Source organism: Archocentrus centrarchus, chromosome 21, assembly GCF_007364275.1.
Source record: "Archocentrus centrarchus isolate MPI-CPG fArcCen1 chromosome 21, fArcCen1, whole genome shotgun sequence".
Lineage (NCBI taxonomy): Eukaryota > Metazoa > Chordata > Actinopteri > Cichliformes > Cichlidae > Archocentrus > Archocentrus centrarchus.
Window position 1 is genome coordinate 31525608 of NC_044366.1, and position 18052 is coordinate 31543659.

At 41.6% G+C, this 18052-nt stretch overlaps 1 protein-coding gene across 1 annotated transcript; it reads left to right on the forward strand.

Moving 5' to 3' along the window:
* Nucleotides 1-11755: 11755 nt before the first annotated feature.
* Nucleotides 11756-13041, forward strand: LOC115800068 (trace amine-associated receptor 13c-like). Its single transcript, XM_030757320.1, has 2 exons — nucleotides 11756-11928; nucleotides 12228-13041. The coding sequence occupies exons 1-2, from the start codon at nucleotides 11756-11758 to the stop codon at nucleotides 13039-13041; spliced, it is 987 nt and encodes a 328-aa protein (XP_030613180.1).
* The last annotated feature ends 5011 nt before the right edge of the window (nucleotides 13042-18052 follow it).

An 18052-nucleotide genomic window follows, 5' to 3' on the forward strand; every position in this document is an offset into this window, starting at 1 on the left:
TCTGGAAATGTAAAACTGCTTTCTACTGTATGAGAAACAAACAGGAAAAAATACAGAATTTGTTGTGTTTAAATTATGACAATTATATAAATGTGAACATCTATAACTTTTAACTTTTGCAGTTTTCTGCGTAAAGAATTATTCAGATTGGATTTCACTGTGTTGCTGAAACAGAATTATGGCTGCATGGCTGACACACCTGCAGACACACCTGCAGAAATTGTGACCTAACATTAGTTAGGTCACAATTTCCAGTCATGTTGAATGTATCCTGCAGTGTGATGTAGTCAGTAGGAGCTGACTGATCAGCATTATTTGCATTGAATAAGATCAAACAATGATTTTGATTAGTGATAGATGAAGTATTTTGTTGACTGTGAACACACATAAGGAGCAACATTTCCAGTAAAATGTACTTATGTCCTTTTGATCAAATAATAATAATAATAATAATAATAAAAATCACACAATAAACTTTACTTGATAGTTTCCTGAACAAAAATCACAAGGTATTTCCACATGGAAATTGTTCCATTGTAATTTTCACTATTTTTGTTCTGTTTGCTCTGTGTTGGTTGACGACTGCTTCAATATGATAGGCTGAGGACAGAACAAAGAAATGATGATTTGATTTAAATATTTAGCAGCACGCTTGTCAGGTGAACCCCTCAAAAAAAGCTCAAATCAAAATGAGGTGGGGGTCACAGCATGGCCTCACTGTTAGTACTTCCATCCCTGGGAACTCTCTCTATTTGCTGGTGCCAAAGTGTGCCACACTTTTGTTCTGATTTTAGGAAAATAAATATTATCAACAAGCATCATTAATTATCTCTTTCTCACTTGGAAGACTGTATAAACAGAGTAAGAACAATTTTTTAACCCAAGTACTTCAGTGCTTTTGTATGCTTAATGTTAAGTTGTACGTTGCCCACTGTGCATGCGTCTAAGGGAGGAGCTGTGAGTGTGCAAAGGGTGAAGGTTGTTGGTCTTGCTAATGGTGGCCATTAAAAGTGTGGATTCTAACGTCAGTGATGTGATTATTAAATTTACCTTGGTAGCAGAGGATGTCTTGTGTGACATATCTATCTTGGCGTCAAATACAAAACATGCTACAATTCAATCGTTGCACTGTGCAAACAAACTGATCAGAAAACTTAAATCTGAATTAGTTACCCTGACGTTTTAATGTTTGGGAGACAACAAAACCCACAAGTTAGTGGTGTTCAGTGATTCCTCAGTGGGAAACCTCGGATGGAGGGACACAAGGTGGACATTTCATCATGCTGACTGGAGAAGATGAAAAACTTTTTCATGATGGCAGTCAAAATGGATCAGGAGTGTGGTACGAAGCATGTTAGCTAGAGATACTTCAGCACCTGCAGATGGGATTGATAGTGCTGTCTTTCTAGTTACACTATTCAGAGTTCATGGTTGTGATGGCACACACAACATCCTGCCCATTATCTGTGTAATGGGCAGTGATGTCAGTAATGTGTTAATTAGAAACTTGTTACTTTAATCTACTTTTTTCTGTAACGAGTAATCTAACGTGTTACTATTTGCAGTCAGTAATCAGATTAAAGTTACTAATCCAAGTCATTTTTCTTAGAAAAAAAATATATTTGTGCTTTTTTTCAGTGACGTCTGGCTGATGCGATAATTAAGTCCTATTTTAATAGCACACAGCGACAAAAATGTAAACAATGGAGGGAGGAGAGAGACGAGCATTTTCTAGCTGGAAATACAGGAACTATTGTGTCAGCTAAAGATGATAATATCAAGGTTAGTTCTGCACTCTGTGCTGGTGACAAAGTGTTATCTAGCTTCAAAAACACTACGTCAAAAGTGAAGAAACTGAAGGTGTTGTGCCAAAAAGTGATTTTCGGTGTTTGACAAAAAAGTGATTGCCTTATTTAAACAGCTGTAACTGACTTGTTGAGCTATAATGTGTGAAACGTGTCAAACAAATCTCTCATGAATGATATCAGGTCATTTTGAATGAGAACCAGCATTTCTGTCACAAGGTAGAAGCTGCACTCAGTTTTTGGCAAAGTGACTTTTATGTATTTTTTTATCAAGGTAAAAACTGTCATTGACATTACAAATGTCTTTTTGAACAGAAATCTGGCTCAGAAGGCTGCAGAAATCACAACAAACATCACAGATCTATAAAGATATTTGAAGTGGCCAAAAAGCACTGGGTTGATTATAATGTAGGTCCAATAACACAGACTCCTAAAGATTGTTGACAAACAGGTTATTTCTTCATTTTAAATATAAGCCTTTCATAAATCATGCTGACTGCACTCTATTTACCAATATAAGCAAAGACATTACACATAATGTCATAGTGTTCGGTGAATGGGTGGGACTCAAAACACAGGATTCTGATGAAAAGGTCACAAGTTTATTGTCCAATACTGGTTTTCAGACTGAACGGGGAATCTCCAGATCCAGTGGGGCTTCCGGTCTCCAAGCAGGATTCCTCGAGGTCACTCCTCTCACTCTCGCCTCACTCAGGGGAAAACACACAATCCAGTAGGCAGGTGAATATCTGTGCAGACAGAAGAAGCAGGTGAGTGATACACCTATTGCGTTCAATAGCATAAGCAGTAATACAGGAGCCAATTTACTAATGTGACTCACCTGACAATCCAGCACTGAGTGAACGGCCCGTTTCTGCTTAAGTAGCCACAGTCAAACGAGGTAATGAGCCACAGGTGTGATCATCCTCTTCACATGTGCAATCAGCTCCCAGGAACCCCGCCTCTGGTATACCAAGGCAGGACACCAACTTCACACACACACACACACACAGACACACACAGACACACACACACCACTGAGGAGACGGAGAGAGTGAAAAAAGGAGAACAGAGCACCAATCCAAACAGAACAGGCCCTGACACATAAAAAGCACATGGAAACATCGGAATCACTTTATGGCAGACGATCACGTTTTTGGCACAACACCAGCAGCTGTTGAAAGTAACTAATAGAGTAACTTGTAATCTAACTTAGTTACTTCTAAAATTAAGTAATCAGTAAAGTAACTGAGTTGCTTTTTAAAGGAGCAATCAGTAATCATTAATTGGATTACTTTTTCAAGGTAACTATTCCATCACTGGTAACGGACAACCATTCCCTCCTTGATGCTGTCCAAGTCTACAAAATATGTAACTGAAAAGAAGCTTCTGTTTGAGATCAGACCAAAGAGCAGCTTGATAACTGCTTAACAATAGTGGGAGCATCTATTGGACTGCTTAAAGCCCTTAGTGAAAGGGAATGGCAAATTAAAGATTAAGTTCAAATAAGTAAAAATAAAATGTATTAATCTGTTGTATATTCTTTAAAGAAAGTGGGGAGATTGTTAAGTTGTATGTAACCTACTGCACATGCGTATAAGGGAGGAGTCGTGGGTACGCAGGTTGTTGGTCTTGTTAATGGCGCCCATTAAAAGTGTGGATTCTAACATCAGTGGTGTGATTATTGAACTGACACTCAAGATTCGCACCAAAGCATATTCCAGATCTCCTGACACTTTACAGCATTATGAAGTGTGGGAGCCTCACAGTAACCAGTACACAAACTATTATGTGTATAAACTATCCCTTCAAAGTAAATGCACAGCAGTACTGGGTGTGTGGGTGAACTGGGACACTGAAAAACATTGTGCCAGACCCACCACAGAGAACCAGCAAGCATCAGGAGGCACCTGAAGCTCTCAGGCATTAGGAGCTCTTAGGTGCACAGCTTCATTTACTGCCTGTAAATACTGCACAGTCTCCACTCAGTAGGTTGACCTTTGTCATCAATTTTATTTTATTTTAGTTTTCACACTGAAAAATTGTCACATGGAACAAGTACTTGTGCTTTCTTCAGAGACTCAAACACAGGGGTAATAGCAGCTATGGCTTCCTGACTTAATGGGTATTGCTGTTGGTGAAGCCTATAACAGATTTTGGGGGCATCAATCAGGTCTACATCCTATTTAACTTGAGCCCACAGTGTCTTTCTGACTACAGCTTTTGCTGTAGAGCTGGAATAGCTGCAGCTTCTTCATCTGACAGAAATGAGTGTGATGTTGTAAGTAAAATTTTATTTATATCACTTCTCAAGACACCTATCACAACAAAATCACAGCAGAGCATAACAGGAAAAGAAAAAGAGTTAACCAAATTCATGTCTAAAAAGGTGAGTTTTTAACAGTTTTTTTTTTTTTAAAACAACATCACTGAATCCACAGCTCTCAAACTCAAAGGGAGAGAGTTGTAGTCGGGGAGCTGCTGTCACAAAAGCTCTGTGTCCTTTAATCTTTAGTTTGTATGTTGTAAAACCAGGAGGCCCTGATCAGACGACCTCAGAGACCTGATGGGCGTTAAGAACAGGTGAGTCCAAAAAATATTTCTAACACACAAAATTTACATGTTTGGTGTGTAAAGGCTGTAACAGACACAGGAAGCAGTGAAGACTGTGAGCTTTAATTTAGAGGTAACATATCACCTGGCCAAGAGTGAGTCAAAGAAGGATGTAACAGAGAGAATCTGCCCATTTTTCAAAATAAAATGTCGTTCAGACTCAGATAATAAAGAAAACAGAAATAGTATAAGTTATTTATTCATTCAGTGTCACCCGGTACCAAATGACCTATGGACCGGTACCTGGAGACCTTTGATTTAAATTACATGAGAAATGGTTGTCTTAATTAGAGGGGAAGCGAAATTGTAAAAAGCGACTTAAAGTGTTAAATTGTATTATATTTTTCACATCAATTCGTGGGCCAGAAGCAGCCTCACATTTTCAAATATGAAAAAAACTGATTGTTGGGGAAGTAAATAGCAGACACTCACTGAATTTTTATAAAATATCCCCTTCATATTTTCATTTCACATAAAATGCAAAGTATCAAAGGCATGCCAACAGGGATTTAATTCCTAATTCAGTGTGAAAATTGAAGATCCAGTATCCCAGTATCTCATGAGTCCTTGTATTCAGCTGTTCTTCACTGGTGCATGCCACAGACAATATTATATTTTTTCTCAACTGCCACGACACATTTCTTGAAACCATCCCTCCATGTCTCTAATCTGTAAACACAAAAGTCGATTTTCAGACTACTTTCACGAAACCTCTGACTCTTCCTGCAAAACCAAACTATTGCCTCAGAACAGTTCAAACAGTGCTCAAAAGCAAAGAATGTTGTCAGATCGGACCCAAGTCAATCAAAATGAAAACACTACTGAACAGTCATCATGCACATCATAGAAAAAAAGAAAAGACAATGATCAGATCATAAAGTCTTAAGAAATAATCTTTACTGTTCACAAAAATACTTTTTCAAAACAAAACTCCTGTTTAGCAATTGTAGTACACACACACACATATATACATTAGGGGTGGGACTTTAATGCGTTAATTAACGAATTAAAAAATTTAACGCATTTTAATCGCACTTTGCACAATGGAACGTTTTTCACTGCAGGACTCCAGGCACACAGATAATATCGACGCACAATGTGAGAAGCATGATGAGCTGTGTCCAAATTCATATCGTTTATTTGCAAAAAGTGCTCTGCTGTTTTCGGAGCTGTCCTTTGCCACTGCTCTACCAGCCTTTCGCCTCGCTAGCTGTCAGCTGACCGGACTATCAAGGTTCGCTTTAGCCGGAGAGAACGTCCGACTGCCGGCACATCATTTTCACCCTCCCGCTGATTTTCGCCGCTGAGTGGAAGTTAAACACAGATATAACTCATTCAGACAGAGGCGTGGTGGCCATCGGGAGGTTCGGGAGGTTTCCCGAACAACCCGTGATCAGAATTTTTTTTTTTTTTTACCCAATTAAGCACAGCAGCTGCAGCGCTTGTGGCCACAGGTGCAGTCCACACCTGCAAATAAAGTTCTCTTGTCTTAAAATTATGGTTTGTCGGTTTGCCTCTCCAAACCAACTCCCGGGCTGAATTTTAACCCCAGCCAGCCCCTGGTTGCTTATGTATATTGATTCATTCATCAACCAAACTTTTTTTTTTTTTTTTTTTTTTTTCTAGCCTGTCATGTCTGGCAGTTTTCGCACTCAGAATATGATCCGAATACGCTGGTGTACCAAACATGCTTTTCCAAGAATAGCTCTTTAACCCCTTAACTGGCAGCAAAAAAATCACCTGAAAAAAACTACATAACGCCTTCTGGTTATTATTGGCTCTGAAAAACCCATTTCATAGCCTATTAATCGGCTGCGTCTGGTCCACGGGCCGAATGAAGTGCATTTATATGGCAGGCTAGACCCGCCCATTTTGACTGACACCTCATTCGGCCAATAATGTTAAGAAATGGGTTTCCCAGAGCCAATAATACTCAGAGGGCGTCACGTAGCTTTGTCAGGTGATTTGGTGCAGCCAGTTACATGATTGGCCGAATGACGTGTCAATAAAAATGGGAGGGTCTAGCCTGCCATATAAAAGGGACTACAAACGGCCCGTCACCGGGCCCTTGCCAGTTAAGGGGTTAAGTTTTACAATAGGCTACTCTTGTTAGCATGTATTTAGTTTGTATTTTGATTTTATTTTATTTATTTATACCAGGCGTGACAGGCAGAAAGGAAAGGGTACAAAAAGGAGTGAGAAAGAAAAACAAAAACAAAACAAAGGTGAGAAAAGAATAATCAAAGAATGATATCCACATATCTACACCTGCACACACATACGCATACACCCATACACACACATAATCCTGCTGTTGCTTGCAAGTAATGTGTGTATGTGCCTCTGTCATGGAACGTACTCACCAATGGAGGCAAGAAACTGCAATCCTGCCCCTCGTGATCCAGAGGTGAACGGGAAAGGACCCAGGGGACGCGGCCTATCCACGGCCCACCAGGACATCAGAAGACGAGAGGCCACACATCCCGATGGCAACTGCGCACACACCCCAGAGGAGGAAGGAGGGAGACCCCAGACGGACCCCCCCACGGCCAAACAGCAATAGTCCAGACAGCCAGAGGCAATGAGCAGCCAACCCCTGCCGCGGGCCGGCATCCCCCGCACGAGCCGCAAACGTGGCCCCAGGGCCCCAGGCACCCGAGAACCGCCCGACACCCAGCAGAGCCCCCCCCACGCCAAAGAGGCCCGAGCCACCCACAGGCCACAACCGCCAAGGGAGTGGGCCAAGAACCACGCCAAGACATCCAGCCACGAACCCCGGGACCCACGGGCACCCGACACTCCAGGGGCAGCAGTGGCAACCAGCAGGAAGCAGCAGGAAGCGATAGGGAGGGGGGACTCCCACCCTCCGCAACCATGTCCCACAGGTGCCAAGGCTCAGTGAACCACAGGCCCAGGCCCTGCTGTCCATACACTCACACACATGCACACACACACACACACACACACATGTACCACACACATACATACGCACACACACGCACACACACGTACCACACACACACACACGCACACACATGCACCACACACACACACACAAATGCACCACACACACACACACAAATCATATATTCATACTCACACATATGACTGTCACACATTCATGCGCACACACACAGAACTTCTATGGACATCAAGTGTGGGTGAGAGGGTACCAGCACAGAGCCAGTGGCACCCCGGCGAAGCAGCCAACCCGGCCCCAAACCACTAGCCAGTCCCTACCCCAGGCGGGGTGCATGAAACTGGGGTGTGGAAGACTCACCCTCCCCCTCCTTCCACTCAGCGTGTTTGGAGTGATATGTTGGGTGTATGTGAGTGTATGGAGTGGGAAGAATATGTATGTGTGTGTGAAAGCTACAGTGCTATTAAAATTGGAGGGACAGATGTGATGAGCACTGTGCAACAGCGCCCATCCACACCACCCCCCCAAGGCCCTCAATGTCTAAGATGTAATTAAAATTGAGGAGCAGGCAGCAGTGAACAGAGGTGGGGCCACCTCAGCAGTTCCACACACTGACCACTGGGTGACACACCTGCCCCCCAAAGCCCTATGTGTACTATGACGTGTTCTGAGCTATATAATGTAATTAAAAAGGGAGAGTGGGACATCACGCAACGTAGCGAGCAGAGCCAAAGAAGTGGCCCTACTCACCGCAGCGCAAGTCCCCCTCACCCAAGACCCTACGTGTGTGTGATGTAATGTTTGACTGAGTGGGAGGAGGAGAAGGGCCAGGATATTTGAGACCGGGGGTAGAGAACTACCCCCAGAAGAAGAGAGCCAGCAAACTGCTGGCTCACTAAGCACCCCAGTTCCCTACACCCAACCACAGTGCAGGGAAGGCAGGTCCAGGGCCTGAAGTGGTCACACCCCCAGGGCACCACCGTGCCCAAGGCCAGCACCCACAGTCCACACCACAGACAAGCACGACACAAAAACACCCCCCCCCCCACACACATACACATACAAAAGACAACATATCACACACACACCCACCACATACATACAAATATCTCTTTCTCCTATACATACACACACACACACACACACCCACAACACACACAAATATCTCTCACACACACACACAAATGTCTCTCACACAGACACCGACACACACAGACACACACACGTACGCACGCACACACACACACACACACACACACACACACACACACACACACACACACACACACATACACAGTTGTCCTGAGTCCGGAACCAACGGCCCCCTGTGGGAAACTACTGCTCCCTCGCCTGCGTGCCCCTCCACCCCAAAGGATGCGCGGGCACCCCAGAATCCCGGAATGACGGCCAGACATCCCAACGCGGTCCCACCCACGCCACTCGACGGTGCGCCCAAGGGGGCACAGACCCCCCCAACGCAGGGAGGAGCCCAACCGGGAAACGGGCGACCCCGGGCACCAGGGCCCCAGACCCCACACCCCGACCCCCGCGGAGAAAGCCGGCCACCCCCAGCCACCTACCGGGTACACTGCGAGATGAGACTACAGCCGATCACCCCCACTAAGTGATGGTGCTGATCAGTGGAGACCAGAGAGATTCATCAACCAAACTTAAATCAATATTTCTCATGTTAAATACTGAAATGCGATTAAAATATGATTAATTTCAATTAATTAATTACAAAGCTTCTAATTAACTAGATTAATTTTTTTAATCAAGTCCCATCCCTATATGCACACATACTGTGTGTGTATATATATATATATATATATATATATATATATATATGAACAGTGTATCACAAAAGTGAGTACACCCCTCACATTTCTGCAGATATTTAAGTATATCTTTTCATGGGACAACAGTGACTCTTTGACACAATGAAAAGTAGTCTCTGTGCAGCTTATATAACAGTGTAAATTTATTCTTCCATCAAAATAACTCAATATACAGCCATTAATGTCTAAACCACTGGCAACAAAAGTGAGTACACCCTTAAGAGACTACACCTGTAAATGTCCAAATTGAGCACTGCTTGTCATCGCCCCTCCAAAATGTCATGTGACTGGTTAGTGTTACTAGGTCTCAGGTGTGCATAGGAAGCAGGTGTGTTCAATTTTGTAGTACAGCTCTCACACTCTCTCATACTGGTCACTGAAATTTCCAACATGGCAAAGAACTCTCTGAGGATCTGAAAAGACGAATCGTTGCTCTACATCAAGACTGTTATATAAGCTGTACACAGACTACTTTTCATTGTGTCAAAGTGTCATTTTGTCAGTGTTGTCCCATGAAAAGATATGCTTAAATATGCAGACATGTGAGGGGTGTACTCACTTTTGTGATACACTATATATATATATATATATATATATATATATATATATATATATATATATATATATATATATATATTTACAGTGATCCCTCACCTATCACGGGAGTTATGTTCCAGAGACCCCCACAATAGGTGAAAATCCACGAAGTATTTATTTATTTTATTGTATATTTATTTTATTATTTATATATTTTAAGGCTTTATAAACCCTTCCCACACTCATATAAACCTTTCCCACTTTCTTACTACAACGTGAATGATGAAGATGATGAATTATGCAGCTGTGCAGTACTGATGGCGATGAAGGTGGTGCAGTATGTTCACCCTCGGCCATAACTTCTGTTTCCACTACTGGCATAGGCGTAATTGATCTCTTTGTCCGAGTGATGAACATAGTTATGTGTTACAGAAATACCTGTATACTGCAAAATCCCGCAATATAGTGAAAAGGGAACAGAATTAGTAATTTTTTTTAAGCCACAACAAGTGAACCGCGACATAACATATATACATATTATATATACATACACAAATATATATATAAACCTTAAAAGTTTACAACAAAAAGTGCATACAGTATCTACTCCTGTTCCTCCTCTTGCTCTCTGATTGTTTCTGTCCATAGTGAAACCTCAGCGACCAGGGCTCCTTGTACTGGCTTATATTGGTTTCTTCACATCATTAGCCACATGTGTGATCAATTTTGAGTTGTTGTGTTTAAGTTGAGACAACTGTGCTTTCACTGAGTTTTAACTTTTGCTACCTGTGCTTACCATTATGCAACCCAAGTGCATCACAGTGCAAAATGTGTTTTAGCGAGTGAAAATATGTTTGCAAGTTGTGACTAATAGGGTGAAAAGTGCTTAAGGTTCTGCCAAAAATGTGACCATTTCAACAAATGGGTTCAGGGCACTGAGCATTTGGTTCAGACAACAGGGTTTAGTGTTTTGGCAATTGAGAAAAACTGTAAAAGACTGCCTCTTGTATTTTACTGCTCCTTAAGATGCTATCGACGTTAGTGAGAGGCTGTTGGAAGTTCTGCTCATGATCTTCTTTGGGTTTCTAAGATTTGATCAATTTAAAACTCATTCTTTGATCTTAGGCAGGGATCCTCAAATCCAGGCCTCGAGGTCCGGTGTCCTGCAGGTTTTAGATTGTGTCCCTGATCCAACACACCTGATTCAAATTGCTGAATTACCTCCTCAGTATGCAGTCAAGTTCTCCAGAGTCCTGCTAATGACTTCTATATTTGACTCAGGTGTGTTGAAGCAAAGACACATCTAAAACCTGCAGGACACCGGACCTCGAGGCCTGGATTTGAGGATCCCTGATCTAAGACAACCTTTTATTTAACCCTGGAACAGCATTTATACTCAAAATTCAATTAGCCATCATTCACCATTCCTATTCAGTGCTGACAGCTGCAAACATTATGAGATTGTGGTCCTCCTCTAACTTGCATTATCTCTATTTGAGTTGCTGTCTAACCATTGACCTCTATGAACCAGCAACTACAGCCTTGCACATTCCTACCTAGACTTTTATATTTTAAGCTGCTTTGCTGTCTAATTGATCAGGTGATTTTCTGGGTAAGCACTCATCTATTACAGCACATCTGTTAATATCCTTTATGGGGAATTTGGCTCATTGATAATTACATTCCACGTACTCATAAGGAATGACCACATGGTGGCTCATGATATTTACTCATCACTCCCCAGTCTTATGTGTAAGTTTATTTATTTATTATTATTTGTAGGGAGTGATGCACATGAAGCATATGTTCCCACCTTAATCTTTATTTTGCTGCTGTAATAAACCAAAACTGACTGACTGTCAATGTTGTTGTGCAGCATTAAATTGGACTTTTTTTCTCAGCAGGAAGTGATTGGTTGAAGCAGGCAGAAGAACTCCGAAGGAGGAGTAAGTGATTTAGAGTTGGCATGCAGGTGGGAATAAATCCACTCTGTGACAAAAAGTCACAGTGATCAGAGCTGCAGCAGCTGCAGCTGCCTGACGATGGAGATACAGAATGAAGTAGAGCTCTGTTTTCCACAACTCTTCAACAGTTCCTGCAGAAAGCCGACACTTCACTGGTCCAAAGCTGTGCTCCTGAACATTGTGCTGTCCTTCATCATCCTGATCACTGCTGCTCTCAACCTGCTGGTCATCATCTCAGTCTCCCACTTCAGGCAGAGTTTAACTCTCAGCTGAAACTACAGTTTAAGTTTTAGAAACTTTAACACTGTCATTTATGTCATTTGATCTAAGAATGAATGAATGAAGTGAATGTGAAACATTCTTGTTGTATTTTAACCATAACTGTAAAGTTTTATGTGCCAACACTGAATCAGACCTTAATAATGAAACATTTTTACTAATGAAACTTTCACTTAAGACATTTTACCAGTTTGAGAAGTGGAAGAACATGGATGGATGGACATTCTAATATTTTTCATCCATATTATTTTCTTTTCTTGTCTCCCTGCAGGCAGCTCCACACACCCACTCACATCATCCTCCTCTCTCTGGCTGTCTCAGACTTTCTCGTGGGTCTCCTGTTGATGCCATTAGAAATCCTTCGAAACACAATGTGTTGGGTTCTTGGTGATCTCATGTGTTCTGTTTTTGTTTATCTGACTGTCAACATTACCTGTGCTTCAATAGGGAACATAGTTCTCATATCAGTTGACCGCTATGTGGCTATTTGTGACCCTCTGCATTACCCCACCAGAATCACTGTGGTGAGAGTCAAACTCAGTGTTTGTATGTGTTGGTTTTATGCTGTTTTCTGCAGCAGTCTTTATACGAAGGACATCCTGATTGAACCAGGCAGGTATAATTCCTGCTATGGAGAGTGTGTCTTGGTCATTAATGATATTACAGGGATTTTTGACCTTGTTTTAACTTTTATTGCTCCAGTTTCTGTCATCATAGTTCTGTATATGAGAGTGTTTGTGGTGGCTGTGTCTCAGGCTCGTGCCATGCGCTCTCATGTTACAGCTGTCACACTTCAGCGTTCACTGAATCAAACAAACAGATCTGAGCTGAAAGCAGCCAGGACTCTTGGGGTTCTTGTTGTTGTGTTTCTGGCAAGTTTCTGTCCATATTACTGCTACACTCTTGTTGATGAAAATGTTGTCACTGATCCATCTGCATCTTTTGTGCTGATGGTCTATTATTTGAACTCTTGTCTAAATCCTTTGATCTATAGTTTGTTTTACCCCTGGTTTAGAAATGCTGTTAAACTTATCATCACTCTGCAGATATTCAAGTATGACACCCGTGAGGCAAACATACTATAGAAATATAATGAAACCTGCTCCACTAAGATTTTAAATCAGTTAACTGAAACATCCATTCTGGAAATGTGAAACTGCTTTCTACTGTATCAAATTGAACCCTGCATGGGATAGGGAAAAAAAGAAAGCACTCCTGAGATCCTGAGTTTTTAATTTAATTTAAATTTAAATTTAATTTTAATTTTAATTTAAGGCCATGCTCTTCCATGTCAGCTTTCATATAGATTGTCAGGACGTTGAACGGCTCTGTAAGAGATTGCCAGTAAAAGCTGTTATGAATGCAGCTTATATAACATTCATGTAGGTTACTGTTGGCCAAAAGTACGCTAAAACTAGACAGGCATGAAGTAAGCCAGGCATGAACCTGACTGACTGTCCTGCTCTTATGTCCTCACTCGACCCCCACCCCCCACCCACACACACACACACACACACACACACACACACACACACACACACACACACACACACACACACACACACACACACACATACACACACCACTATACAGGTCTGTATGGTTTAGAAGGACAGTTTTTCCAAACAGACTTGGCAGTAGTTTGGGTGGAATTCCCTTCTTAAGATCCTAGAGCTCTGGGAGTAAAATACTCTGAAAAATACTTTTTTTTTTTTTTTTTTTAGGTCACTTTAGGTTTTAGATACACTTTACAAAGTTTTACTCACAGCCCCCTAACAGAATTGTGGTTTATAGGGACAAAAAACTATGGGGTTTATGGGGACCAAAAAAAAAAAAAACCCACCATGAAGACTTTAAAGGGGACAATGATGTCACTTTTTAAATCACTTCTAATTAACATAAGTACGCAAGCCTGCCAACATCAAGCATTAGTGGAACAGTGATTTTAGTATGATTAATTTGAATCATAATTCATTTTTAATGCAGTAATATCAGCCCAACATTGCAGCGTGTAACATTAATGAATCAAAATGGAAAAAATCTTAAAAAAGAAACTGAATTGTGTCTTTGATACACATTTAGTTTCTCCAACAGCCTCTTTGCAGATATTCCTGTTTCACAGTCCCTTATATTTTCAAGTATTCAAGGATTCTTTGTCATTCGCATCACATTTGCATGCAGTGGAAGGAAATTCTATCCTCAGGACCCAGTGTTGCTCACCTAATAGTTATAACATTCAAGCAGAGGTGGAAAGTAACAAAGAACAAATACTTCATTACTTTACTTAAGTACCGTAGATTTTTCAGGGATCTGTACTTTACTTGAGTATTTATTTTTCTGATTACTTTTTACTATTACTCCCCACATTTTTACACAAATATATGTACTTTTTACTTTTTACATTTTTAAAACAAGCTTGTTACTTAAGGTTTAATGTATCTGAGAAATGTTTCCATTCCCGGTCAGCGCCGGCTCCTGATTGTGAGTGCTTTTTTTCTTGGAAGTCAGAGGAACTAGAGGGAAATGCTCCTGTATATGGAGGACCAAAATTGACATAATTCAAAATAAAAGCAGATATACCGTATTTTCCGGAGTATAAGTCGCACTTTTTTTCATAGTTTGGCTGGGGGTGCGACCTATACTCCGGAGCGACTTATATGTGAAATTTTATAACACATGAACCAAAATACTCCAGCCACTTGACATCTCCGTGAACTGCAGCTTTAAGGCAGTCTTGCGTAACCTGTGGGCGCAGTGGATGATTGACGGAGAGCACAGCTTCACGGCAACTGGGAGAATGCGCCACCCAACTTTCCTGGAAGTCATTGGATGGATCAAGAAAACATGGGCTTCAGTGACAACCAAACCATCCTGTTGGGATTCAGAAAGGCTGGAATAATTGGAACTGCAGCTGACAATGAGTCTGACGAAAGCGACACAGAAGAGGAAGCTGCGCTTCGTCTACGTACGGAGTGTGCGGAGTTGTTTAGAAGTGACACCGAGGATGAAGAATTCAATGGATTGATGGTTTGGTTAACTTGTTAGCATGTTCTTTATGCTATGGTTATCTGAATAACTGTTAATGTTACGTTAACATACCAGACACGTACTCTGTTTGTTGTGCATCATGTAGCTGAATGTGTTACGTTAGCATAACGTAGGCGTAACCGTGTTCGCCCTGTTCTTTAATCCATTATTATTTTAAATTGCCTTTCATGACGGAATTTCTGCTCTGAGTCTCGGATTCTATCAAATAACCCCCCCCCCCCCCCCCAAAAAAAAAAGTGCGACTTATAGTCCAGTGCGACTTATATATGTTTTTTCTTTCTTTATTATGCATTTTTTGGCTGGTGCGACCTATACTCCGGAGCGACTTATAGTCCGAAAAATACGGTGTTATATATATATATATATTATATATATATATATATATATATATATATATATATATATATATATCTGCTTTTATTTATTTTTTATTCACATTACAACCACAAACATAAATATATTTCACTGGAATTTAATGTGGAAGACCAACACAAAGTGGTATACAATTGTGAAGTGGAAAGAAAATTATACATGATTCAAAACAGTTTGTACTAATAAAAAACTGAAAAGTGCAGTGTGCAAAAGTATTCAGCCCCCTTGAGTCAATACTTTGTGGAATCACCTTTTGCTGCAATTACAGCTGCAATTCTTTTAGGGTGTGTCTTCACCAGCTTTGCACATCTAGTGACTGAAATTTTTGCCCATTCTTCTTTGCAAAACAGCTCAAGCTCAGTCAGATTAGATGGAGAGCGTTTGTGAACCAGAGTTTTCAGATCTTGCCGCAAATTCTCGATTGGGTTTAGGTCTGGACTTTGACTGGGCCATTCTAACACATGAATATGTTTGGTTTTAAACCATTCCATTGTAGCCCTGGCTTTATGTTTAGGGTCGTTGTCCTGCTGGAAGGTGAACCTCCGCCCCAGTCTCAAGTCTTTTGCAGACTCCAACAGGTTTTCTTCCAAGATTTGCCCTGTATTTGGCTCCATCCATCTTCCCATCAACTCTGACCAACTTCCCTGTCCCTGCTGAAGAGAAGCAGCCCCAGAGCATGATGCTGCCACCACCATATTTGACATATTTGTTCCACATGTTTGCTGTGTCCCCAACATGGCTTCTGGCAAACTGCAAACAGGACTTTTTATGGTTTTCTTTTAACAATGGCTTTCTTCTTGCCACTGTTCCATAAGGACCACATTTGTGCAGTGCACGACTAATAGTTGTCCTGTGGACAGATTCCCCCACCTGAGCTGTGGATCTCTGCATTTGCTCCAGAGTCACCATGGGCCTCTTGGCTGCATCTCTGATCATTGCTCTCCTTGTTCAGCCTGTAAGTTTAGGTGGACGGCCTTGTCTTGGTAGGTTTACAGTTGTGCCATACTCTTTCCATTTCCGGATAATGGATTGAACAGTGCTCCGTGAGATGTTCAAAGCTTGGGAAATCTTTTTATAGCCTAAGCCTGCTTTAAATTTCTCCACAACCTTATTCCTGACCTGTCTGGTCTTTGGACTTCATGATGCTGTTTATGCCCCAATATTCTCTTAACCAACCTCTGAGGCTGTCACGGAGCAGCTGTATTTGTACTGAGATTAGATTACACACAGGTGGACTCTTTTTAGTCATAAGCAGTCATCAGGCAACTTCTGAATGCAAATAGTTGCACTCAGAGAAAAGGGGGCTGAATACTTTTGCACACCACACTTTTCAGTTTTTTATTTGTAAAAAATGTTTTGAATCATGTATAATTTTCGTTCCACTTCACAATTGTATACCACTTTGTGTTGGTCTTCCACATTAAATTCCAATGAAATATATTTATGTTTGTGGTTGTAATGTGACAAAATATGGAAAAGCTCAAGGGGTATGAATACTTTTGCAAGTCACTGTATGTAGGCAGGGTTTTTAGCACCTCTGAATTCAGCAGTCTAGCACATTGGTGGGAAACATCAGGCAGTCTAATCCCATCATCCTCCTTACCATCTTCCTCTTCCTCTGAGGGAAGAGTGACTATAGAAACTGACGTTAGAGAGGATGTGGTTTGGTCATTCAAGGGAGTTGAGGGAGACACAACAGACTCACTTGTGGGCTCAGTAGAGGATTACTTCCTTGCATAATACAGCTTCAGCACGTTGAGATGACACAAGCAAGTCTGACGTTTCCTGTCAGGGGTTTTAATCGCATAATCTCTATCACTTACTTTCTGCTGCACTACGTAGGGACCAGAAAAACGAGCAGAGAGAGCAGAACCAGGGGTCGGAAGCAAAACCAGAACCTCATCACCTGGGTTGAATGATCTAGGGATGGCTTTTTTATCATACTGCTGCTTCATAGTGATCTGAGCAGATGAAAGAGCTCCCAGGGCTGCTGACCGAGTATGATACAAATGTTCGTGGAACTGTGAAACGTAGTCCAAAACATTAGTTTTAACAGAGTGCTCAGGTGACAGAAATTGTTCTTTCAGCAGCTTTAGAGGACCCTGCACTGAATGACCAAAAACAAGTTCCGCAGGGCTAAAACCAGGGGATTCTTGTTTAGCTTCTCGTATTGTAAATACCATTAAGGGCACTCCCTCATCCCAGTCATTACCGGTGTCTAAACAATACTTCTGCAATATAGATTTAAGAGTCTGATGCCACCTTTCCAGAGCTCCCTGTGACTCGGGGTGATAGGCACTAGAAACAATGTGCTGAACACCTAGCGTTTGCGTGACCTGTTTAAAGAGTTTAGATAGAAAATTGATGCCTTGATCTGTCTGTCTACTTTTGGAAGGCCAAAGGTGGTAAAAAACGTTGTCAAGGCCTTGACAACTAGAGGAGCTGTATTTCATCTGAGAGGGATTGCTTCAGGGAAGCGTGTTGCAGTGCACATTACTGTTAGCAGGAATTGATTACCAGCTTTTGTTTTTGGCAGTGGGTCAACACAGTCAACAATCACATGCTCGAAGGGTTCGCCAAGTGCTGGAATAGGATGGAGGGGTGCAGGAGGGACTACCTGGTTTGGCTTTCCTGAAATCTGGCAGATTTCATAGGAGCGGCAAAACTGCACCACAT

Coding starts and splice junctions, on each gene's coding strand:
- LOC115800068 (XM_030757320.1), top strand. CDS start 11,756: ATGGAGATACAGAATGAAGTAGAGCTCTGTTTTCCACAACTCTTCAAC. Junction 11,929..12,227: donor ATCTCAGTCTCCCACTTCAG/GCAGAGTTTAAC, acceptor GTCTCCCTGCAG/GCAGCTCCACACACCCACTC.